This window comes from Pristis pectinata, chromosome 2 (genome assembly GCF_009764475.1).
Source record: "Pristis pectinata isolate sPriPec2 chromosome 2, sPriPec2.1.pri, whole genome shotgun sequence".
NCBI classification, from domain to species: Eukaryota; Metazoa; Chordata; class Chondrichthyes; order Rhinopristiformes; family Pristidae; genus Pristis; species Pristis pectinata.
In genome coordinates, this window is record NC_067406.1 from 127,716,888 (window position 1) to 127,743,246 (window position 26,359).

At 39.0% G+C, this 26,359-nt stretch overlaps 2 protein-coding genes across 6 annotated transcripts in view; one reads left to right on the forward strand and one right to left on the reverse strand.

The window, feature by feature from the left end:
• Positions 1 to 822: 822 nt before the first annotated feature.
• Positions 823 to 24,729, reverse strand: c2h4orf33 (chromosome 2 C4orf33 homolog). 4 transcript variants are annotated; one of them, XM_052037606.1, is made up of 7 exons: positions 24,645 to 24,729; positions 16,046 to 16,226; positions 11,357 to 11,417; positions 8,834 to 8,885; positions 5,937 to 6,136; positions 4,035 to 4,142; positions 823 to 1,303 (listed from the first exon to the last, which is right to left on the reverse strand). In XM_052037606.1, coding segments are annotated over exons 2-7 (603 nt in total). In that variant the 5' UTR covers positions 24,645 to 24,729; the 3' UTR covers positions 823 to 1,302. The 4 variants fall into 4 exon arrangements, with proteins under 4 accessions (XP_051893566.1, XP_051893576.1, XP_051893586.1 ...); XM_052037616.1 differs by lacking the exon at positions 24,645 to 24,729 and adding an exon at positions 24,306 to 24,433; XM_052037626.1 differs by lacking the exon at positions 24,645 to 24,729 and adding an exon at positions 24,290 to 24,419.
• Positions 24,475 to 26,359, forward strand: part of sclt1 (sodium channel and clathrin linker 1) — a 48,331-nt gene continuing 46,446 nt past the window's right edge. The window contains exon 1 of one of the 2 annotated variants that reach the window (XM_052037579.1): positions 24,475 to 24,711. The gene's annotated coding sequence lies outside the window, so the exon portion shown is untranslated. The remainder of the gene's footprint in view (positions 24,712 to 26,359) is intronic. The other variant, XM_052037586.1, reaches the window with a different exon arrangement.

Consider the following 26,359-nt stretch of genomic DNA (forward strand, 5'->3'; position numbering starts at 1 on the left):
CAGCATCTTTATATGCAGCCTTCTTTTTTCATTCCTTGATAATTTAATGTTTTTCCTTTTTGGTTTCCTAATCAAATTACCTGTACTTTTTTAGTTTTATTTTCTTTTTTCATTCTCTCCCGTGTATTTAAATATGCCTTTTTAATTAAGTTTCAATTTTAGCCTTTCTTGGTGGGCTCAAACATACAGGGTGAAAAAGGGGTCCTGAAACATACTATAAAAACTCCATTCTCTTCCCCTTGCTTCATCTCGTCAGTTCATTTGAAGGTAGTTGAAAACTCCCATGATTATTATTATCATTCAATTCTTATTATTACCTCTTTTACTTGTCACTGATTTATTCTGTTTTTAACTCATTTCATGGAATCTGACCTCTCTCTGCAATTTTATACTTTTTAAAATGAGTATACATGGCGTGGAAAGGAAATCTCAAATTAAACTGGTGACCACAGTGGTGAGAAACTAGTGATCCTCTTCCTTACAGTTCTGCAATGTTATCATCAAAATCTAGAACTCAAACCGTAAACAAGTTCCTTTCAATAGACAGCTCCTGCCAACACTCTGTAGCTAAAGTTGAACGTGCAATATTGCAAGTGCATATAGTGAGTAACTTTGCAAGGTCCAGATCTCCTCTTCATGTGGAATCAAATGGGATAGCAGGTTGGAGGCTGGTAAAAGCCTGCAATTTATTTACTTGCTATGGGTTTTTAAACATATGGATCATTATAACATATTGAATATTGTATTTTTTTATGATTTATTTGGTAATTTTGAAAAATTTCATACAAACAAATAATCTCAATTTCAAACTTTACATGACACACTAATTATCAGTCTCAAGTGTTACATTTATTCTTATTTAACTCTATGATACAGGGAAATTGCTACAGTAATGTATACATTTTTTGCACAAAAGTCTGTTAAGTATTTCAAACTACTATGGTTTTAAATAATTTATTTTAACTATATCTTTACTTTCAGGTTCAACGCTAATTTTCAGTTGATATATTAGCTGTTCATCTTATCACAATACATGCTATTACTGAAACATTTCTTGGTATTCTGTGGGTCCTGCTTTATTAATATATTCTATTAAAGACAATGTTGAGTTTTGACAACTGAAACAAACATTTGTTTGTACAAGAATACTTCCAGATGTCAATGTTCTTTAATTTATATTCAGAATATTACATTTACAAATTTAAGTGCAAGTGGATATATTGCAAAATCAAAATAATGTGCTTTCTGATCATTTGAACTAAAGCAAGGAAATTCTGGAAACATCCAACCATTCAGGCAACATCTGAGGAGAGAGAAAAACAGATTAACACTTCAGATGGATGCCTTTCACATGAATAGGAAGATCTTGGCATTGAATGAGATGTTTGAGTGAGTATAGAACCAGGCCAAAGAAAAGCAGGACAGGAAACAAACAAAAGGAGAAAGGCTGTGAAAAAGACAACAGTAAAAAAAAGTGATAAAAAAAAGGAGTTATTGCAAAGTCAATGGAAATAACATTAGAACAAACTTGGAAACAAAAGGCAAAGCAGAGGAAAACAAGTGCATAATCTAAGAGATGATTTAAAGAACATGATTTCCACTTTTAAGGTCAGTTTAACAAAAAAAGATTCTATTATTCAAACCTTCATTGACTTACATTGGAATAGTTTTGTAGGTTGAGTTTAGGTGGGAGTGAAATATTTACTTATTGGGGCAAAGAGGGAAAGGAGACCATTCAGCTCATTGGATCCATGCTGGCTCCCAGTACAGCAACCTCCTTCAGTCCCATTTCCCCTCTCCTTACTTCCCCATAGACCTACAGCTTAATTTCCCTCATAAGCACACCCCTTTCATTCTTTGTGCCCCATCTACACTAAGTGGTAGCTCACAGAAGCCAATTAACCTAGCACATACCTTTGGGATGTGGGAACAAGCCATGGCATGGAATAGATATTTTTCTTACCTCAGAGAATTTACATGAGAGTTGGAAAAGAGAGCCCCAGACCTGTACCCAATTATTATAAAGGCTAAATTCAGCCAATTATTATAGGTCACTGCCAATTTTCATTTCCATTCCTATCCAAGTTAAAATTATATCAATATCTAAGTGAGGTCATCAAGTTTCAATTTGAGAACCTCAACTGCTTACAGTAAGGGTATCATGCACTTCTCAAAAGCAAGGAAATCATGGCCAGTAGAATTACGATGATAAGTAAAAAAGAAACTGCTGGAGGAACTCAGCGAGTCAAATAGCATCTGTGGAGGCAGAGGGATAGTCGATGTTTCGGGTCGAAACCCTGCAATCCTGATGCAAGGTCTCAAACCGAAACACAATCTATCCCTCTGACTCCAAAGATGCTGCATGACTCACTGAGCTCCTCCAGCAGTATGTTTTTTCCTCCAGATTCCAGCATCTGCAGTCTTGTGTCTTCATGATGCTAAGTACTTCTGCAAAGAAATTCGATCCTTTTGCAGATGTCTTTTTATGAATGATTTTCCCTCCTCCATTTTCTCTCACCCTCATGGCAGTATTTTGCACTGGTGAGCTATGGTCATGTCCTTTAAGAGCAGAATGGTTTCCCAGTGGTTAACTGGGCAGTGACATGACAACTGCAAGCTCTGCAGGTAGCTGCTGTTGGGAACTGCAGAGTTAAAATTTCATCACAATTCCAGGCAAAAATCACCTTAATTTTTATTATGGCATTTTTCCTCATATTTCCTTATTTTTGAGGGGGCCACTTGATTGGAGACAGGGGCTTCATGCATGTCTGTATAGTTCAATTTTTCGTCATTTATTCCCTTCCCCCAATGTATATCACATTCTTGATGGGTACAAGAGTTTAATTTAGGGATTAACTTTTTGCTATTTACAAGCCTTTTATACACCTATTGTAAAATGTTTGCAGATGTACAATTTTAAATATTCACAATTAAATGAAAAGTTCAGAGAACATAAGGGAGTAGAACATGGCTAAAATTACTCCTGAAGGTTCAACTATGCCTGTGAGCCTTACTCACTAAGCAGAGTTGTACTTAGACCTTTTCCCACACTGATCAATTGCCAGGTCTAGTAATGTGGCATGAATTCTTTCCACTTGCAGTTAATCATTTAATTAAAGTCCTGTAGTATAGATTGCAGTGGTTAGTGATTCACACAGAGTTGGTCCTATTTACTCAAAGCCTTGTTTATTGCAAAGTTACAACAGGCTGCATTCCGAGGACATTTCCAATGATAGGTAATTTAACACTTCTTTTCGACAGGATCTTGTGAGGTAGATGTTGCCAAGAGGACAGTGTACTGGCTGGAGCCTGGTGTTAGAGTTTTTCTTCTTTCTTGGCTAACAGTGCAGAGATGGAATTGTGCAGCACTTATGGCAACTTGTGTTCGTGGCTGCATACTCTATTATGTTTTCAAGGTTACTTACGGAAGCAGAATGGAATGTGCAATTACTTCAATATAGCTGTTTAGAACCTGAGATAAAGTTAATGTCTCAAAGAGATCAGAAACGATAAGCTTCTTTGGTAGTACAGAGCCACAAGGATTAACTGCCTTCTCCATTCCAGTAATTCCTCCACCAGAATATGCTGTGATCAGCAATACTCTTCTATGCTTTGTGTTAAGTGTCAGCACTAATTTATGAAACTGACACATATCCCCAAATATAATTAATTCAGTTTGCATGCTGGTGCGTGTTTATCCTTGTGCTAAGACTTGGAGTCTATACATTTTTAAAATGTAGTGTAAAAATTGTGTGTTAATTTAAAGAACAGGGTATTAACCTACTTCCCTCTCAGATTCTATATTTTACAAGATGAAGAAAATTTCATAGAGCTTCAAACTGTAAAACTGAAGTACAATAAGTTTATATGTTCAATTAAGTTATAATACAGGCCTAGTCCAAAAATATTGCCATTTTTAAATAACACACTTGAAATCTCAATGAAGAGTATGCTCAGCTGAAGAAAAAAAATACGAGTCTCAGACAGGTATACCACGAGTTGAAAGACAATAACAACAATCAAAACAAACTAACCACTTCTTCGTGCCATCAACAGGCTTCCATAGATCAGACCTGGGCTGTTTCCATTTGTCTCCCATAACAGAGCTCAAGCTGAAATCCTCAAAATATTCCAAGCGATGACTAGGACAGAGAACCACACCAATAATATTCAAGACAGTACATAAAAATGCCAATTAATTTAATGTGGTAAAAGAATGCAACTAATCGCATGGGGGAAAACAATGCAAGTTTATATGGAGAGAAAACACATTCAATGGAAGTGATCTATTGTAGTTCCCAAAGTTACAACAAATTTCCAAACTCTTTGACAAGATCTGAGCATCTTTTACTTAACAAAGAAGTTTATTAGATCATAATAATTAAAGGATCTTAAGCTCCTCAGGTTGGAATACACTTTCTAATTGTAAATTAAGCAGGACAGAAAGAACTGTGGGGATAGATTTCATTCCAATGGACCTCTGGGCTTTCTACCAGCCATTGAAAACTTCCACTGGAGATGAGATTGGGCACTTTTGCATCTAACTTTCCACAATAGGCATGTCTAGTAGCATAGCCAGAAACACCAGCTGTCCTTCTCTGCTCCATCATTACACTCCATAGAAATATTCCTGCTTGATGTATATTAGAGTGCCACAATTCAGAAGCACAACTCACAATACAGGCTTTGTAATGAAAAATGATTGCCCAGGGAGCACTAAGTAGCACTAGTACCTGTGCCTTTTCTAGAAACCACCATGTCCTCAGAATTTAACACTTTTGATAGTGAGTTAGGCTCATAGAATTTTATATTAAGAACATGAGTTTAACAAAATGAGAAATGGATTTAGCTTCCCTGTCAGTAAAATCACTATCAATTATTAGTGGCTTAAACATTTGCTTATTTCAGGAATTGCAAATAAATTTATGCCACTAATATTATTTTTAAAATGACTATTCCCAAGTCAAAAGGCAAATCAGATCCCTTAAATACAATGTCTAAACCTGGTAGGTCATTTAATACCTTCCTAACCTTAAGCTTATAGTTTTTTGTATGCAACCAGAATCGGCAAATCTCACTATCATGTTAAAACTAACTCCACAATCAGTTTCTCTCAGCTCAAAACTTCAAACATTTTAAGGTATTTCTTGTTATATTAGTAGCATAATATTGAATACATATGAAAATTATAAATGTACATCATCATGTTATGCAACAAAAAAAATGCAGAGAGAATTCTGGAATTCAGCAAGATATTTTATCAAGTATCTCTCATGAGTGACGTAGTTTCTTTGGTCCTAGTCAATCAGCAACTTAGCACCAATGGCACAAAAATCAAAAACATCAGGGAGAAGTGGAAAAATCAAACGTGATCACATAGTACGCCATGGCATCCCAACTGTCTGAGGATCAACATCATCAATGTGCCCCTGCATGGATTTCAGAGACAGAGATTACACAACCTTGCACAGAGATTCCTTGCATTAAAAATATCACAGAAAAAAAGCAGTGTATTACATACAGGAAAGACACAAATGTAAATGGCAAAGTATATTTTCCATGTGATTGTGGAATTATTTCGCCTGAGGAAATGTAAATGAAAAGTACTATTAATTATGAAGGATGAAAAAAAATGACCCTTTATGTGGAGGTAATGAAGTATGCTTAAAAGCACTATTACAATACATAGCAAGGGCCAAATATCCACTAGTTTAGGTTATACATAATTTATTAAACAACAGGATCACATCTCAACATATTAGAGGGAGAAATTGCACTGAAGTGTCTTATAATACATTTGATCATTGTAAAGGTCATGTGGGTGTTCTGTGGCAACTTGTAAGTCAATATGCATTCTAAGTATTATGATTTGCAATTTTATTATATGTTTAGATAGTATGGACAGAAAGCAATAAACAGCAAATGCTTATACTCACAAGTTAGGCTGTTGTCCCTTGTTTACCTGCTCTTTAGGTATGGGATACAGAGCCTCATAAACTCTTTTATCACCAGAGCCATGAATTGCATAAGCATTGAACTTGTTAACACCGTCAGGGAAATAACTCCAAGGAAGAAGTGCTTTGCCTTCCCAATTTTGATCATGAATTGTAGAGTCATATTCTAAATCCAATTCTTTCTAATGTGAAGGGAAAACAGTTAATAGCTTCATGCATTTGAATTTTAGCTTAACTTTAGAAAGTTGACACAATTGCATTCTGACGAATCAAATCTTCAAAACTCAATAAAGTGAAAGAGAACATTAAAAATCTAGATAAATAACAATAGCTACACGAAAACCCAGCAGTTGCTAACAGTCCAATCAGGTGACAATATAAGAAAATGTTTCCATTTCAAATAAGTTGCAGAGTTATTTACTCTAATTTCTATATAAAAGATGTTAAAAGTTCCACTTTTATATGATGGGATAGATAATTAGGTGCAGAACTAACTTTGTACAGTTATTCTACTACAAAGAATTTGTGAAATTCCAGCAGTGTCTTATATTTCACATTAATATTCTTTCATATGCACTAGAAAATAATTAAGAGACAGAATAAATTTTAAGATATAGGCATAGAGAAAAAGGGAGCAAAAAAAGAAAAAAAAAGGAAAGGTCTGTGATAGGATGAAAAACAGGAAATGAATTATAAAAGTAATGAATAAATAACAAAAGTAGTGAATACATGGGAAAGGCAAAATGAGATGGGAATGAGAAAAGTAAAAATGGATCTGGAGAAGGTGAAAAATAGGAATTGCCTGAAATTGTTGAACTCAGCATTGTACTGTATGGCTATAAAATCCATAATTGAAGGGCAGGGTGCTGCTTCTCATTTCTTCTTCAAAACAGGGCAGGGAACTGAGGAATAGCTCCCAAAGTGGAAGTACGGCAGTGAATTAAAACAACTGGCTACCACAAACTTGGAGCCAGACTTGTGCACCAAACAAAAGTTAACCATAAAGTGGTCACCCAATTTGCAATATGAATCCCAATTGCAGAGATCGCATTGAGAGCAATGATTATAATTATATACTAATCATAAAGACACACAAGTTAATTATTGCTTTATGTAGAACAGAGACAAATTCTGCAGATGCTGGATGTATCTGGAGCAATACACAAAAAGTGCTGGAGGAACTCAGCAGGTCAGGCAGCATCCATGGAGGGAAATAAACACAGTCAACATTTCGAGCCGAGACCCTTCATCAGGACAGAAACGTCGATTGTTTATTTCCCTCCATGGATGCTGCCTGACCTGCTGAGTTCCTTCAGCACTTTTTGTGTATTGCTTTATGTGGAAGCAGTGTTTGGAACCTTAGGCTGTGAGAAGAAAGCAAGTGAAAGGGCAAGCGTTGCACCTCCTGTATTGGCATGGGAAGGTGTAGTGGAAAGGGGAGTCTGTGACAGAGGTGTGGTCACAAAGAAAGCTGTCGTCTGGACAGTAGATAGGGATAGGGAAGGTGTGCTAGATGGTAGGTTATTGTTGCAGGTGTCAGAAATGGCAGAAGCAGAGCCAGTGAATGTGGAGACTGGTGAAGCATTCTCAACTCCACTGTCCTGCTGCAAAGGAAGAGGGAAGAGCAGAAATGCAGGATACAGAATGGACATAGTTGAAGTACCCATCAACTATGAGCCAGGAGAATCCTCAGTTTAGGAGACGCAAAGGCATACTGGAAGGTGGCATGATAAGAAATTGGGAAAGAGCATCAAATAAACATTTACTCCATGTCTTTCTCCACAACATATTGTATTTTTATTTCAGATTTTCAGCATGTGCAATATTTTGTAAAAGTTTCATTCACATGCTTCAGACAAATTTTCAAAATTAACAGCACTCTGACAGAGCTATCTACCATCAAGTAAAAAAAAAATCAACAGACCAGCTTGGTGGTGGTAGGGGATTTGCAGACTGAGAGTTTGGAATGGTTAGTGGGTGTGCGGCATAGTGATGGAATTTTCAATGCTCAGATGATGGATGTGGCATATTACAGGGTGGAGGCACGAGACACAAGAGCAAGATCAAGATCAGGGAGGGTGGTGATTGTAAGGGGTGGGGACTATTGTCAGTGCAATGCATGGTGGGAGTGCTAAAGATAATTAAGTGAGTAATTGACTTATCTGGCAAGCAACCAGTCTAATGGTAAAAACTAGTTGTCCTGTGAGTGACCGACTACAGTCTCTCATAAGACAAAGAGGTTAAAGTTTTCCTGCAAAAATTAAAAAGGTACATTCTATGGAGAATTACATCATCCTATGCACCCTTGATGTGGAAATCAGATCAAGGACACAAGGGTGACTAATGTTCAGAAATCAAATTTCCAGAGTGATGCAAAATTATCCAGAAATGGTCATTAATACATTTCACTCCAACCAAAAAAAAATCAATTACATAATGCTGAAGAAACAACAATACAACTGAATTCCAGGCAAACTTCCTCTATTATTTAGGATTAACTGTCAGCCTCAGGGATGACTGACATCTTTATCCTAACTTCCAAAATCATGCCAAAATTACTGAAAATGATAAATATATCTTTGATTATGGGCACCAAAATCAATTAAAAAGAAACTTAAACTCTGAATGGTCACAAAATTTCTTCCAAATTTCAACTTTAGGGGTTCAGAGAAACTGTGTCAATTACTATTTATGCCATGTCTTTGAATGTTCCATTGAAATCAAAATAAAATTACTTTGGAAAATCATGAAGTCTCTATGGAACTTTGGAACACAAGAACTATTATGCAGCAAAATAAATTAATTTGTGATGCATTTTGTAAAGATCCAATTTAAGTGGTCAACAACCATCATTGTACTATTCTTATGTAATCACTTACCTTCCATACTTTCCGTCTACCAGCAAGTAATAGTACAAAATGTTGTCCATGTCTAACAATATCAAAAAAGGGTAGAGAGTTACAACTGAAATTAAGCTAAACAAAAAAAATATGCATTATATTACGTGGCTTAAACTGAAAATAAATTACATTTGAATTCCCAATCAACTAGGTTAAGAGAAAAAAAACATTTTTAGTGAAAAAGATACAGAGAGATTTTTCACAAATCATCAGCAGCTCCATAGATCAATGCTAATGAAGATAAGTGCATGGTATAAGATGGAAAATACCACCAGGAATTTCATCAATGTCTGCAGAGACACGCTAAACAATCACTACAAGGCACACAAATGATCATGGTCACAGACACATAGCTTGGAAAATCAGTGGTGCCCAAAGGCCAATGCCAGTGCAAAGTGCAAAAAAGCAATCAACTATGTCCAAGGATAGAAGTATATCTAGCAAGTGGGGGGGATGGGGAATTTCAGATGAGTGTCAGCTGCTGGCAATAAGTTATGGGGAGTGTGGAGGAGCTCTCAATTAAATCAAATGAGGATTCCTGGCTTGGGAAGGTGCGAAGGAGATGACACTATTTTTCCCATTTATTCATTTTTGGGATTTAGCATCACTGGCAAGGCCACCATTTATTGCCTATCCCCAATTGCCCTTGAGAAGGTGATGCCGAGCTGCCTTTTTGAACGGTTGCAGTCCTTCTAGTGAAGATACTCCCAGGGTGTTGTTGGATAGGGTGTTTCAGCATTTAGACCCTGTGAAGACAAAGGAATGGCAATACATTTCCAAATCAGGATGCTGTGAGCCTTGGAGGTGTTCCCATGTGCTAGCTGACCTTCTCTGTCTTGGTGGTACAGGTTGGGAGATGCCAACAGAATAGGCAAGTAACTGCAGTACATTTTGTAAATGACACATACTGGAACCAATGTGCACCTCTGGTGGAGAGAATGAGTACTCTGGGCAGTGGGTGGAGTGCCAATTAAGAGGGTTGCTTTGTCCTGCATTATGTTGAGCTTCCTGAGAGTTCTTGAAGCTGCCCTCATCCCGGCAGGTCAAGAACTTTCCATTACGCTCCTGTAGATAGTGGAAAGGAGGTGGCTCACTTGCTGTGGAATACCCAGCCTCTGATGTGCTCTTGTGGCCACCTTGAAAGGGTGGTAGGTGGGTGGAGGGCATGAAAGAAAACCAGGAAGTAAATAACTTAAAGGAGCCCAGAGAGTTATGTTTCCAGCAGCAGTCTGGGATCTGGTCAGGATGGTATACTTTATATCACATGTGCAGTGTAAGCCTGCTGCTATAGGACAAACCTGCAAACCTCACAGGCAACTCCAACGTGAATGAAAATCCAGTAAATGGTGCACAGTCATGTGGTACACATGGATGAACCCAGAATAACAAAACTCAGATTTCATAAACCATGCTCCAAGTTCCACATTTTTGTCCATGTTTTATTTTTCAAAGAAATTTAATCTTACCATGCAAAAAAAAGTACCATGATTAAAAAAAAGTGGATAGTCTCTGTATCTAATTTTCTAGGATCTAAGAACAGAAATAAGTGAGTCAGAAATTTAAAGACCTTAGGCTTACTGTATAAACATTTTTTAGTTGAACTGACTGGAGTATTTAATTAAGAACATATAAGTAATAGGAGCAAGAGTAAGGCCCCCTCAAACTCCTCTGCTATTCAATAAGATGGCTAATCTGACCTTGGTCTCTCCCCCACTGAGGTCATAGATGTGAGTGAGGACTATCATGTGGAAGGGTAGCTTGTATGGAAACTTCTCCTGCAAGAAATGTTGTTAAGAGGGTAACTTGCTCTGAAGTCTGGTAGGATAAAATGTTGGGTGTTATCTCTTGACAGATGTCTTTCTCCTGTTTTTCAATCATTTCTCATCTGCTGAATATGGAATCACTTCTCTAATTACAGAATTTCTCCTGGCATTTCTGGCCATTCAAATTTGAGGAAAACCTATTGAAAACCACCTGGTGGTTTGCCAACTGGGTCACATTTTGGTCGGTTTATCTCGTGTTTCTTTTGCAGAGAGTTTTGCAATACTGTCTACTAATGCAGCAAATATGTGACTGGCCTTTTAAACTACACTGCAGTGGGACCTGTAGCATTAGTTAAAGCTGATTCTTCTGTGAGTGAACAGCAAACTGTTATTTTGTAGTCCAATGCGGTTGAATATCTCGCTGGAGACAACAATGAGCATGGTTCTTCTGCTGATGGCATTTGGCTTCGGAGAACACTAATAGAATAGGACTAGGGTGCTGGAAAATATTGCAGCAAAAAGACCAGCTATTAATGATTGGCATTAATGCACCTGGAAACATGAGTAAAATTTCTTAATGCCTCATCAACATAATTTTCACCTGTGCAATGTCATTTTTCGCGCCCCCCCCCCCCCCACAGTGTAACAGGTAAATTTCTAGGCCTGCATAGATTATAACAGAGATTCTAAACAACCCATAGCATTCAAATGTGAAGAGAAAAAAAATCTTGATACTCACGGACAGAGTTCCACTTCGAGGTATAGTTCTTTGCAACTATTCAAGAAAAATGCTTCCACAACTGTTAAACATGGAAAAATTAAAAACTTAAGGCTGCAGAGAGCAGTTTTCAAGATATTATGCAAATGTTTATGTCACTGAGTAAAGTCTCGACAGACCAGACTAGTGTTATATGCAGGAGATTTATCCAGCACCCAGAGCCCCGGTCTCCTCAGTCACCAAGTTTTTAAATCGTCATCCAGAACTTGCTTTAGCAGGGCATTCCACTGCACTCACTGGTTAGACTTTTATCTGTCCCTTCAGCTCAAAATTTTCTGCCCAGTAATAACAGGAACCTGGGATCTAAATGAATGACAGGGATAAAGAGGGTGAAAAAAAGAAAAAAACAAAATAAAGGAGAAGATTAGAAAGCAATAAAGAGACAGAAATAGAAAAGAAAGATTTTTTTCTTTAAAACCTGACTTTTCTTAAACAAATAACCAATTGAAGGAAATAGATTCCATGCCTTTCACTGTTAACTCCCTGAGCGCAAGAGGTTGAATGACAGTCATAATCAAAAAAGCTAAGTTTTTATATTAATGAATAATTAATGCACTAAAAACAGGAACTTCATTTAATTCATAGAGCAAATATACACAAGACACCAGTTTCACAAGTTGGGGCTGCTAAAATATTGCCTTGATAGAGACTGCCTGGCCTAAATTCCCTCCAAAATAGTTGGTATTATATCTTTATTTTTGAATCAAACAGCACAGGCTGTAAATGGGAATGTATTTTTATTTTGCCTTGTGCTTGCTATACAAGTACAAAAATAATCTAACTACCATTGATCTAACGAGTAAGTCATGAACTCTACCAAAATCTGACAGAGGGCACTGACAATGTACATGCCCAATAATGGTGTTGCCAATTGAATCTAAAAATATTCTTTAGAAAAACGTGCCTCACTAAATCCAAACAAATTATTAAGTTTGACTGCTTTAATGCAAAATTCAGACATTTTGATAAAAAAATTATTGTACATGTAATTTTGGAGAAAAATCAACTTAATACCACATTTAATGTAAACTTGCCATTGTCACCAGTGCTGCCTCAGGAAAGTATTTCCATCAATAATTCCATACAAAGAACTAAATGTTTATGTGTACATACACCATTCTGCTCCATTCTATGATATCATTAACCAATGTCACATATTTCTGCAGAATCATCCATAGCAACAGGCTCAAAAATGTTTTTTCACAGTTACTAATACCAGGTTCAATGATGAATAATGAGTTCCATATACAATGGGATTTCTTTCCAGTTTCATTGGTCATTTCATTTCCCTCTTCCTGCTACTAATATGGACTGTTTTTCAGTAATATAGCGTTTTAGTGGGAGATTTAACAAAACACACTACAAAAATAATTTACTGAAATACTCATGTTTTATGCTAGTACTTCATACTGATATACTCAAGACAATTATTTACTAACATCACTGAACATTCAAGTAAACATGACCTCCATAACACATTTAGAACTTAAACAAATTCCGAATGAAACTTGATTAGAGATAGAAATTATATAGGGAGAGATTATATGGGATAGATGTTATATTTTAACTGGTGGGGTTGCTATAGGTACACTGAACTAATATGGTTATTCAAGATCTGTTCTTTTTTTTTGGCCTTTTCATTCCATTCCCCAGAAAGCATCATCATCTTCCAACTTCCATCTCACATGGAACTTGACCAATTAGAAAAACAAAATAAACAAAAGAACAGAAAAATAAAGCTAGGTTTTTCCTGAAAACACAAGTAACGTTGTACATTACTGATGATGCAAGTATGTCAGTGTGCTAACATTGAATGTTACACCTCTTGGAGCTTCTTCCCAATGATCTTTATTTAAATTGAACTCCAGAGGTCAACCTGACCCACCCGAATGGAACAATGGGAATACTGACAGCAATCAAAGGTGGCTAAATCAATTGGTTTGATGGTAGGAGGCAGAGGATGATAGTGGAGGGTTGTTTTTCACATTGGAGGCCTGTGACCAGTAGTGTGCCACAGGGAATCGGTGCTAGGTCCCCTGTTGTTGTGTCATACATATTAATGGTTTGGATAGCGAATGTAGGTGGAATGATTAGTAAATTGGCAGATGACACCAGAACTGGTAGTATATTGGACAGTGAAGAAGGTTGTCTTAGATTATAGCAGGATCTAGATCAACTGGGAAAGTGGGCAAAGGAAAGGCAGCTGGAATTTAACTCAGGCAAGTGTAAGGTGATGCACTTTGGGAAGTTAAACCAAAGCAGGACATACACAGTGAATGGCAAGGCTCTGGGGAGTGTTATTGAACAGAGAGACCTTGGGGTACAAGCACATAGTTCCCTGAAAGAGGCGACACAGGTGGTCAGAGTGGCGAAGGCGGCATATGGTGTGCTTGCATTCATCGGTCAGGCACTGAGTACAACAGTTGGTAGGTCATGTTACAACTGTACAAGGCACTGGTGAAACTGGATTTGGATTATTGTGTGCCGTTCTGCTCTCCACACTACAGGAAGGATGTGCTTAAACTAAGGAGAATGCAGAAAAGATTCACACGAATGTTGGCAGGATTGGAGGGCTTGAGTTACAAGGTGAGACTGAAGAGGCTGGGACTAATATCCCTACAGGGAAGGAGACCAAGGGGTGACCTTGTAGAGGTACATACAATGATGAGGAGCATAGATAGGGTAGATAGCCAGAGTCTTTTTCCCCAGGGTAAGGGACTCTAAAGCTAGAGGGCATAGGTTTAAGATGAGAGAGTAAAGACTTAAAGGGGATCTGAGGGGAAGTTTTTCCACACAGAGGCTGGTGGGTATATGGAACAAACTACCGGGGAAGTGTCAGAGGCAGGTACAGTTAGAACATTTAAAACACCTTTGGACAGGTTCATGGATATTAAAGGTTGTGAGTGCCAAATGAAGGCAAATGGAACTAGCTTAGGTTGGCATTTTGATCAGCATGGGCGAGTTGGGATGAAGGGCCTGTTTTTGTGCTATATAACTATGACTCTAATTAATTTGGTTTTGGCTCGTATACCTTGTGATCTCTATGGTCCACCAATGGTAGCCACTTTCATTACCCCATTTTCATCACTGCTTGGTCTGATCCCTGGATCTCCCTCTCCAACAGCTGTCACCAGAAAACAGCAGTAGTTCAAGATGGCTCTCCACCACCAACTCTAAGCCAATTATGAATGGATAATAAATGCTGGCCTTGAGAGAAATTTTCAGATCCCCTCCAAAAAATTTTAAAAATTACTCTCCTACTAGCAGGCCCACCTTCTTCAACTAATATAGCAAGCACTAAGTTCTGGAATTCTCTTCCTTAATCTCACTTAAAGCACCATCTCTTTTTTTGCACTTCCACAAACCGAACCCTTTGATGTCACCCATTCTTTTATAGTTCCGTGTCAAATTTTGCTTGGTAATGCCTTTATGTAGTAGCTGGAAATGTTTCATTATGTATATAGGTACCATATAAATGGAAGCTCTTGGTTTTCCTATTGAGCAGCATTAGAAAAAGAATGGGAACTGGTCAGTCACTTGGTTGAGGAATGAAAGTGGAGGTTTATTGGTTCAGTGTTTCACACAATGAATTGAATTGATGAATGTTGGGAGATAATGCTCTCTGACCCATGATTTTATTATTCAATAACTTTTAATAATAACTAAATTATAGAAATTTTTTCCCGAGTTTTCTAATTTCCTAAAATAGAAAATATCCTGACACGAGAGATTCTGAAAATGGCAAGGAAGATATATCAAAGTAAAGAAGAAAAGAGACAATGGTAAGAATTGGAGTGGCACTGCTGCATAATACTAAAAGCATATGGATGTACTGTTCTCACACTGTGCTGTTGCCTGATCTTAGCCAGCACAACAATTGGTGGCAATCCAGATCACGATTGGTTGTATGCAATTTCAATTCCTTAGCACACCAACAACTGTCATTGTGTAACGTATAGAGCTGGATCACCCTCAGCCTGGGCTGTGTCTTGCAACTGATCCCTGTGCTAGCCCTGTGTAGCTCCTAAGGTCCTCTTGGTGTCACTGTCTCAATTACATGCATTAAACTATTATTAATTAATTAAAAACACTGAAATAAGAAAATAAAAAAAGAACTTACCCAAACTTACCATTTAAATGAATGTTGATGACCCCATTCAAATGAATTGGGTCATACTTAATGTATCAGCTATGGGTACCATAAAGCTGACGATCCAGACTTCAGACAAGCAAATTACAGAACTCCCCTGGAGTCAGTGGTGAATCCAGTGATGGAACTGCATTGTTATCTGACCTCCAGTACATTCCCAACTTCTGCACTGTAGAGCAGAAGCTTGGAAATCGTTTGGAATGTGCAGCTACAAGCACAGTAGCTCATCGCGACTTTTCTACAGAATCACAGGATTGTTGGCAGCGCATTCTGACCCAATGTTCAGTACCTGATCTGGTTATGTGTCTCTTGACAGCATAAGTATAACTGTTCTACAAGACTTTATTTGAAAATAATGGCTGAAAAAGTAGTAGTGGAAAAAAATTATACACATTAAAACTAAAATTTACATTTTTCATGCAAAAAAAGTTTCCTGATCAATAAGGCTTATGCTTATGTTTCTCAATATAAAATGTTGGTAAAATTGGTGCTTACCATACCTTCATAATTCCATAACTGATTGTAAGGTTTTCCTCTTGGACCATCTGGGGACAGAGGATCATTGAAGAAAGGGGCATTTACCTCCATTAGTATTCCTTCATCATCTGGTTTGAGTGTCAGGGTAATCCCTTTGTGAGAGACTGGTGAACTATCCCATGTTTTTGTAATTGTAAACTCCATCTGGATAAAATTGTAATAAACCAGAAAGAAAGAAGTTTTAGATAATGACTTGATTTACTGCAGTATACTTAATAGAATCAGAATTATCATCACTGTCTTATGACGTGAAATTTGTTGTTTTGTGGCAGCAGTACAGGGCAAAGCATAAAATTACAAAATAAATAAATACTTCTTTAAAGAATAATGCGTTAGTGTTTATGGGTTCATGGATCATTCAGAAATCTGATGGCAGAGGGGAAGAGGCTGTTTCTGAATCATTGGGTGTGGGTCTTCAGGCTCCTGTACCTCCTCCCTGATGGTAGTAACTTTAATGTTACAAATAACCTTCATAATTTCTTCATTTGTTGTGGCACAGTGTGTTAAATAATAATGTATAAACCAATTGGAGTGCTCCATCTAGTGACTTAATCAAGAACGTGGATCATTTAACCATTAAAACACTCAGGTTTAAATCCCAGTGATGATGGGGAAATAAAGGTTGTTAATTTTTAAAAAGGTTTGCTGATTGATTAAAACATAATGCCAGTTAATTGAGTTTAACTGCGCTGTTAAACAATAACAGAATATTAACAACTTACATATGTTTGAATTGAGTTTAATTAAATGTATTATTATTGTCTGAAATGTTTTGTTAAATAATTATTAATAACTAATATTCATTGTTTTTAATAGTTTTTTGAACATTTCTGAATGTCAGTCACAATGTTTTAGACATATTTACAGACAGCTGAACCATGAGCGTAGTTTAGTCACCCGTCAAAAGTCTTGCTCAAATCTTGTAGGCGGGGTTCACATATGCATGTCCCATGCAGGTTTTCACTATGAATATGAGGTCACCTTGCCAACACCAATCTGTGAAGTCAGATGCTTGAAACCAGCCCATGGTGCCCTTCAAGTTATAAACTTGCTCCTCATATTGTCACCCTCACCACCCACTGTACCTCCTCAATGGGATGGCTAAAACATCAGTGGGCATTGAAGATTGGGGATGTCTTCAAAGCAATTTTTCCACTGGGGTATCCATGCAGACTAGTGCTGAGTGTGTGTGTGTGTGTGTGTGTGTGTGTGTGTGTGTGTGTGTGTGTGTGTGTGTGTGTGTGTGTGTGTGTGTGTGTGTGTGTGTGTGTGTGTGTGTGTGTGTGTGTGTGTGTGTGTGTGTGTCAGCATGGACCAGAAAATCCAGCTCCAATTAATGTTTTAAAAATATATTATAGGAAGGATGTGGAAGCTTTAGAGAGGGTGCAGAGGAGATTTACCAGGATGTTGCCTGGATTGGAGAGCATGTCTTATGAGGATAGGTTGAGCGAGCTAGGGCTTTTCTCTTTGGAGAGGAAGAGGATGAGAGGGGACTTGATAGAGGTGTACAAGATGATAAGAAGCATAGATCAAGTGGACAGTCAGAGATTTTTTCCCAGGGCGACAATGGCTAACATGAGGGGACAGAATTTTAAGGTGATTGGAGGAAGGTATAAGAGGGATGTCAAGGGTAAGTTTTTTTTAACACAGAGAGTGGTGGGTGCATGGAACGCACTGCCTGCGGAGGTTGTGGGGGCAGATATATTAGGCACATTTAAGAGACTCTGAGATAGCTCCACATTTCTCTATCATTCATGTGTCTATGTGGGAGGGAAGGGTTAGATAGATCTTAGAGCGGGATAAAATGTCGGCACAACATTGTGGGCCGAAGGGCCTGTACTGTGCTGTAGTGTTCTATATATGAATTAATTTGTCTTCACGTTAATATATTAGCATAGATTAAAGGAGAGACCTAAATGTATGAAGAACTTTTTTAAGTTCTAAATTTAAATGTAAATCAGCATATGGCATGCTTGCCTTCATTGGTCGGGGCATTGAGTACAAGTCAGGAAGCAATGTTGCAGCTATATAAAACTTTGGTTAGGCCACACTTAGAGTATTATGTGCAATTCTGGTCACTGTATTAGAGGAAGGATGTGGAGGCTTTGGAAAAGATGCAGAAGAGGTTTACCAGGATGCTGCCTGGATCAGTGGATATGACCTATAAGGAGAGGTTGGACAAACTTGAGTTGTTTTCTTTGGAATGTCGGAAGTTGAGGGGAGACCTGATAGGAATATGAGAGGCAAAGATAGAATAGACAGTCAGCATCTTTTTCCCAGGGTAGAAATGTCAAGTACTAGAGGACATGCATTTAAGGTGAGAGGGAGAAAGTTTAAAGGAGATGTGCAGGATAAGTTTTTTTTAAATACACAGAGTGGTAGGTGCATGGAATAGGCTGACGGGGGAGTGGTGGAAGCAGATACATTGGTGGCATTTAAGAGGTTATTAGATAGACACATGAATATGCAGGGAACGAGGGATATGGATCATGTACAGGCAGAAGAGAATTAGTTTAATTTGTCATCATGTCCGACACAGACGTTATGGGCCAAAGGGCCTGTTCCTGTGCTGTACTGTTCTATGTTCTATCAATATCAGTATCTACTTTTAAGTATGTGATTATAAAGCCAGAGAGGTGCATTGAAACGATTGCCACATTGAATAAAACATGGCCTTAAAATTCTGTTATGTTTATGAAAGCTACCTGTTAAAAATTTATCAGGAAACAATGATTATCTTTGTCTATTCCTAAGTTCATGATTTTGTTTCTGAATCCTCTCTGAGTATGAGCCTGGGCAAGTACAGTGGTGTTTAATGGAGTACCACATGTCTGGATATCACGTGTGAAATTCACCCACACGTGCAAACCTACCTTAGCCTTAAACTACAAATTTGGAGCCTACTTCAGTGTTACCAGCAAGTAGAAACACCAGTGAGAATCAGACTTACACTCTGCTACAGATCCCTCACACCCTCCCACCTCCCTATCCGAGTGGGACATCAACCCCCATCTCCACCATCAGCTGATTGCAACACCTGACCTCAGTGCCCCACCCCTCAAGGTCCTGAACACCAACTCCTTTTTTTGCACTCTCCCATTCACACCCACTCCCCCCACCATACCATCGACTGATACTCCAATCCTCCTGTACACCACCTCTCAGCTTCCCTCCATGGGACTAACCTGCAACTCTCAACCTACCCGTTGCATGTGTTAAACATGCAAGGCGTATTTGTCTGCACACAATGTCCTGGGATTCATGTGTAAACAGAATTTTGCAGCAGTGGGCTCCTCACAATAAACAAAGGTTGGCTCTCTACACACCAGACGTGTATGGATTGTTCTCTGTGCGAAAAAATTTCAATGCTGTCAATATCAAATATTGGTGCTCTGGATCACTCGGAACCTGAAGAGAACTGGGAATAGAAGTGGAATCAGTTCGGTCAGTGCAGAGCACGTCAAAAATGAAAACAATACATGAAAGTATATTGCCAGGTAAATAAGACTTATGCAGATTTTGTTTTAGCTCTCTGCTACATCCAGTTTTAGGATAATGCAGGGATTTTTGTAGTCTTGACTCTGGACTTAGCTGGGCCAAAATGTCAAAATCATAAATCTTTGAAGAATGCTGAACTGGAAACAGAAATTACTCAGATTAGGTGTCATTCTTGGACAGATTATTCAGTTAGTGTTTCATGTAAAAGACCATACATTATAACGGGCAAGAGTTATACAAGTTTTTGCTGAGGACCGTGATATCAAACAAGCAAATTAATAATTTTTTTTTCATTTATTGTTCATGATACCTGCCCTGCACGACTGAAAATGACAATACTTAGCCTTTGAATGTTTCTGAACATATTTCAGTGGAAACACTTTAAAAACAGCTCAAGAATACTTAATTGCACCTCCCACCCCATTTAACCATAAAACCTTTAAATGCCTTTCTATAAATTAAAAGTCAGTTAGAGAATTTTTTTAATATCTTTGAAAGATTTAAAGTAAGTTATTAATAGTCCAAGTTCTTTTTAAAATCACCAAACTCTAACTTGAGGCTATTGTTGCCAATCACATCCATTCAATAATCCCCCTTGTCCTCCTTATACCCAGCACAAAATTCTCCAGTGCCCCTGGCAAGTGTAGGGTAATAAGGCAAAGTTCCTTCTCTGCCAAACTTCATGAGACGTCTATAGTCAAGCCACAGCCCCTTGCTGGGAATCAGTGACCGCAAGGATTTCAGCAAAATCCCAAAGTTGTAGGTTCATGAGGGAATGAAATTAATGCTGACATTTTCATTATCAATATCCTGGAAAAATTGGGCCATTATCTTGTTACTGGCATATTATCATCACAGTACCAGTCCTGCCTCAGGTATGAGGCTCAGTCCCTATTTCACAGGAAGATAAGATTTCTTTATTAGTCACATGTACATCGAAACACACAGTGAAATGCATCTTTTGCGTAGAGTGTTCTGGGGGCAGCCCACAAGTGTCACCATGTTTCCAGCGCCAATATAGCATGCCCACAACTTCCTAACCTGTACATCTTTGGAATGTGGGAGGAAACCGGAGCACCCAGAAGAAACCCACGCAGACACGGGGAGAACGTACAAACTCCTTACAGACAGTGGCCGGAATTGAACCCGGGTCGCTGGCGCTGTAAAGCATTATGCTAACCGCTACACTACCGTGCCTACCCAGGTCTCTGAGCCATAAAAGTTAGGATCTAAATATGAAGCAAAGAGCCACAAGTCCAACATCTCAGTTAAAAATTCGAACTATCCGCTTTGCCCGAACATATCTGAAATCCTCCATTGATGTAATAGATATCTGGAATTTCTTTATTTCATTGACTAATTCTGAATTAGGAGTGTGAGGAGCAATTTGCTTCTATTTTGTTCTTTAAAATATTGTGGCACATAGCAGATTAATTCCGAGTACAATTTCTGAGTTACTGTAATTCTGTTGCGAGCCAAACCTGGCTTCCAATTGTGCACAGCAAACACCATGAACAACAGCTAGAATAATGAACAGTTAATTACTTGATTCCTATTAAAATCCTCACCAATTAAAGTAACTATGTTTAAAATAGGTAGTCACTTATACCATTCAAAAAGTGGAAAAGCAAAGGCAATTTACATTAAGGTCTTTCAAAGTTGCAAATGACAGTATTTAAAATGCTCATTAAATCTGTTAAAAACAACTGTCCTTACTCACAAGCATTTACCCTGTTAAGGTGCACTAAATCCAAGAACAAACATAAGCAAATAATACCATACTAATGGTAGAGTACCTCCTGGGTACTTAAGCCCTCTAATCATCTCTAAATAGCACAGGATTACAGTTAGAATAAATTTAAATACAGCTGCAAAGCAGGGAGAAATTGGAATCAACTGGTCAAAAGGTCAGGCTTAAAAAAAACATTTATTGGCCATTGCATACAGCAGGAAAATCACATTTGCACTGACATTCCCACTATAAGCAGTGGGGACTGTAATAACAGTGAGGAAGAAATATTTGCTAAGACACCAGAAAAAGCCTTTGCAACTTGTCAGGTAGTTTCATTGATTCCAGCATTTTCAAGAAAGTGGGTGGCACAGTCAGATCAACGGATCCAAAGTAGGACTAATTTAAAACATTAAAAACAGGTGTAGGATTGAATCTGAAGCCCACTCTTCCATTCAGTAAGATAATACCTGATCGGACTTTGGTTACAAACTCGTTTTTGCCTGATCCACATAACCCTCAATTCAAAAACAAAAGGAAAAACAGGAAAAATCTCAATTTCTCTGTAGTCTAAAATTCTCTCTAAGCCTTGAACAGATAGGATCAGCATCCATAGCCCTTTGGGATAGAGAATGCCAAACATTCACAGCCCACTGGGAGAAGAAATTCATCATCACCTCTGCCTTAAGTGGTCAACCCCATATCCTGAAACTTGGCTTCCCACATACAGGAACATGCTCATGACACCAACCCTGTCAAACCCCTCAGAATCATTCATGCTTCAATGATGGTTGGAAATACTTATTCACAACACTTTAGATGTTGGAACAGTGAGGGAAAATTCAGCAGTCATTTGAGATAGTAGTAAATGGTCAATAGTAAATGAAATGTAAATTTATGATGAAGTTTCTCAGGCCCTCCTAGCTATTAATGTAAATATTCATTCCTATTCAGTCAGTCAACTCTAACTGTACAATGTGAAAAACTACATAATCATGTCATTGCAGATTAGTAGCTTAAAAGAAAATAAACACATGCATGATTTGTCAACAGGGATATATTATACAAATAAGCACATTTTTTTATTTAAGATTCTTGTGTTATTCAAATCTGAACAATGTGCTAAAAGTTGTACATTTCTTGGTCAAAGTTATGAACTTAGATCAGATATTAAAGAAAGGCCCTATGCTGGCAAAATTTTGCTTTACATGGACAGTATAACATCCACTTTCCAAGTAAATTTGGTTTGGATTGAAACTGCTAATTTAGTTTCATCTGAGCTGGTGAAGGTTCTTGACCCAAAACGTCAGCTGTCCATTTCCCTCCACAGATGCCACCTGACCTGCTGAGTTCCTCCAGCATCTTATTTGTTGCTCCAGATTCCAGCACCTGCAGTCTCGTGTGTCATCCTCTTTTACACAACTATTTGGGATAACACACTGCATTTAGACCACTGCATTTCTTTCCAGACTTTCACGACAAGTGTACTTTCTAGAAGAACATCAGCAACCTCAAGGGCAGCATGCAGAGGCACTTAGCTTTTGGCTGTACATGAGGAATCTGACACAGAAGGCCCTTCTCACCACCAGCCAAGCAAAGTCATGATGCTTCTTTAAAATTTCTGGTGATGAGGTATTTTGTTAAATGACTTTCACAGTCTGCTCTGAGTACCATCTAACAGGATCCACCATCTTCTTTTCAGCAGGGCCTTGAGGTCATTCTATGCAGCCCAGTCACCAAAGACCCTTGCAAGTTTCCACAGATACACGGTAGAGAGCATTCTGACTGGTTGCATCACCACCTGGTATGGAGGCTCCAATGCACAGGATCAAAAGAAGTGGCAGAGGGTTGTAGACTCAGCCAGCTCCACCATAGGCACAACCCTCCCGGCCATCGAGGACATCTTCAAGAGGCAGCGCCTCAAGAACACAGCATCCATCATTAAGGACTCTCACCATCCGGGACACACCCTCTTCATGGTACTACCATCGGGGAGAAGGTACAGGAGCCTGAAGACCCACACTCAACATTTCAGGAACAGCTTCTTCACCTCCATCAGCAGATTTCTGAACAGTCCATGAACAGTACCCTGTTATTCCTCTTTTGCATGATTTATTTTTGTAACTTACAGTAATTTTGTAATTTATTGTAATTTTTGTCTTGCATTGTACTGCTGTCACAAAACAAATTTCATGACACACTTTAGTGATAATAAACCTCATTCTGATTCAGTACCTGACATGATATTTTGCAATATACACTTCATTGAGGGACAGGTCACACTGCATGATCCAGCTGAAAAGAAGATCCTACGACAATGAGGCCAGACACATCCTTCACAATGGGACACAGATAAATCCTCAGCGCCTGGTAACACTTGGTGTCTATGTGCCCAGGTTATTCACAATTTGAATGCAGCCACACACAAAGCCAACCATAGGAGGGAGGGCCACTATGGGTGGATAATTGCTCTCCTTCTTTGGAGATTTGTAATGCAAAGCTTTTCAATCTCCAGATGCAATGGGAAATACACCAAGGTCTTGCATTTGCAGTTTCCCCCCCACTGCATGGAATAATTTTATGTATAATTTACATTCTGTGTGCTAAATATACCAACGTGCCTGTGATGATGCTGCAAGATTTTCATTGTACTATACCTCTCTGTACTTGTGCATTTGACAATAAACTCGATCTGACTGGCAATGCGTTGCTGCAGTCAGTGGCGGGGTATGGGCCACACCTGCACCATGTACTTTGCACCCGATGACCAGGTTCTTTCCCAGAAATGAAAGAGGGAGCACTGCTCCCAGCTTCTGCCTCACCCAGAGTACCCACCCGGGTGCTGACCCTGCCATTCTAACAAGGGACCACCTGTCAATCTCCCTGGCCAAACGTCACGGTGGGCCCCATAAACACTCCGCACTCGCCTGATCCAGCTGTTTTTGCACCAAAAACTCACACCAGGATCTGTCTTACGTACTTTTCAAAATACTTACAACTGTTCTGACCCGTCTTCGAAACTCTCTTGTGGGTTCTCGGTCACTCTAAATAAAGTTACGGCCAACAAAAATGAAATATTAAACCCAACTTCACAGAAGAAATAACAAACGCAAAGGTCTGCCCCCGGAACTGCAGTTGGTGTTGAGTGTTTCCCCGCCGGATGGCTTAGAGCGGTAGCAGCTCTGGGCTGTACGGCGGTCTTTTAAATCTCCGAACGGCGACCGCCGCCGAGTGCGAGCGGGTCGACGTGGCCCAGCGCTGTCGGTGGCATCGTGTATCGTGTATCGTGTATCGTGCATCGTGTATGTATGTACACGGCTAACGCCTGAAATTACCGGTGCGTCGCGTCGTCCCTGAGCCGGGTGGGGCTCGGGGGTCCCGAGGGCCAGGGCCCGCTTGCAGGTCAGTGACCGTTATTTCCCCCCGCACGCGCGTGGCTCGGTTACCAGGGCGACCGCGGGCGCGACCCATTGGCTCGCGGACTCGGTTTCCCAGGGCGACGGCGGGCTCCCCGGGCAGGTCCTAGTGCACGCCCCCCACCCCCAGCAGCTGCCCCCTGCATTCCCATCAGACTCAGGAGCAGGAGTCGGCCGTTCGGCCCATCGAGTCTGCTCCGCCATTCCATCATGAGCTGATCCATTCTCCCATTTAGCCCCACTTCCCCCACCTCACTACCATAATCTTTGGTGCCCTGGCTACTCAGTCTCTGCCTTAAATACACCCAATGACTGTGCCTCCACTGCTGCCCGTGGCAACACATTCCACAGATTCACCACTCTGGCTAAAGAAATCTCTCCGCACCTCTGTTCTGAATGGGTGCCCTTCAGTCCTGAAGTCGTGCCCTCTTGTACTGCACTCCCCCACCATGGGAAACAACTTTGCCACATCTACTAAGTCCAGGCCTTTTAACATTCGAAATGTTTCTATGAGGTTCCCCCCTCATTCTTCTGAACTCCAAGGAGTACAGTCCAAGAGCTGTCAAACGTTCCTCATATGTTAAACCTCTCATTCCTGAAATCATTCTAGTGAATCTTCTCTGAACCTTCTCCAATGTCAGCACATCCTTTCTTAAATAAGGAGTCCAAAACTGCACACAGTACTCCAAATGAGGTCTTACTGATGCCTTACCCCAGTCCTTGCTGCAACATCAAGTACATTCATTGCCTATTATTAATAATTGCACCTTAACGTGTAGGGGGATTAAAAGCGGCATCAGTTGCAATGAAAATAAGCTGCAAACATGTTGCACAGCTTAGACCTTAAAGGTTACATCTACCTGAAATTTACCTTGTGAAAATATATAACGTGCTTTAACATTTTTCTACTATTAGAAGCAGAAATTGCCCCAAAAATGTCTGTTTTGGCGAGTTGACATTTAGGGGAATCAGGCAGGAAAGTGGGGTTGACTAAGATGAGACAAGCTATGACGTTGAGTAGTGGAATGGACTGAAGGGAGCAAATTGCCTACTCTTGATCCTGTCTTGTGTTCTGTTTGGTAGTTGAGAGCCTTTGTTAAAATTGTGATTAAGTATGAAAATGCAAAGTCAGCCATCAGTATCAGTTAAATCGAAGGAGAAAGTAACATGAGAGATTAACTGTTGCTCTTTATTAAAAGTGCCTGTTTTGGAAAAGAATGGGTGTTCAGTTCTTAAATGCTATTTTGGATTGATTACTTGAATTAATGGTATAAGTAATCTTCAAATTGTATAACAGAAAACTATAGCGTATGATAAAATATTTTATGGATGTAATGCATTATAAAATGCATGTTTAACTTTCAGTTCTAATTAAAGGTTTATGCCTCAAGTATAAATATAATCCTCTTTTTGTTTTCAGAATGCTGGCTAGCATGCATCTTCAGTGCTTTTCTGTTTTGTTTTCAGCTTCCATTATAAGTTTTCATTCTATTTGTTAATATGTTGATTTTTTGAAAAAAAGTCTTCATTTTTGGCTTCATGGCAATAGTTTGTATTTTGGTGTGAAAACCCTGATTGTTAAATACTGAAACCTTAACTTGTAAGATCCCATTTCAAACTATATTAATATTAAA

Bases quoted from the DNA above. Each gene is read 5' to 3' on its own strand.
- c2h4orf33 (XM_052037606.1), bottom strand. From the start codon at position 16,226: ATGGAGTTTACAATTACAAAAACATGGGATAGTTCACCAGTCTCTCAC. The intron at 11,418-16,045 runs GTATGGTAAGCA...CATGTTTAACAG, and splicing joins TCAGTTATGGAATTATGAAG to TTGTGGAAGCATTTTTCTTG. The intron at 6,137-8,833 runs GTAAGTGATTAC...CCTTCACATTAG, and splicing joins GTAGACGGAAAGTATGGAAG to AAAGAATTGGATTTAGAATA.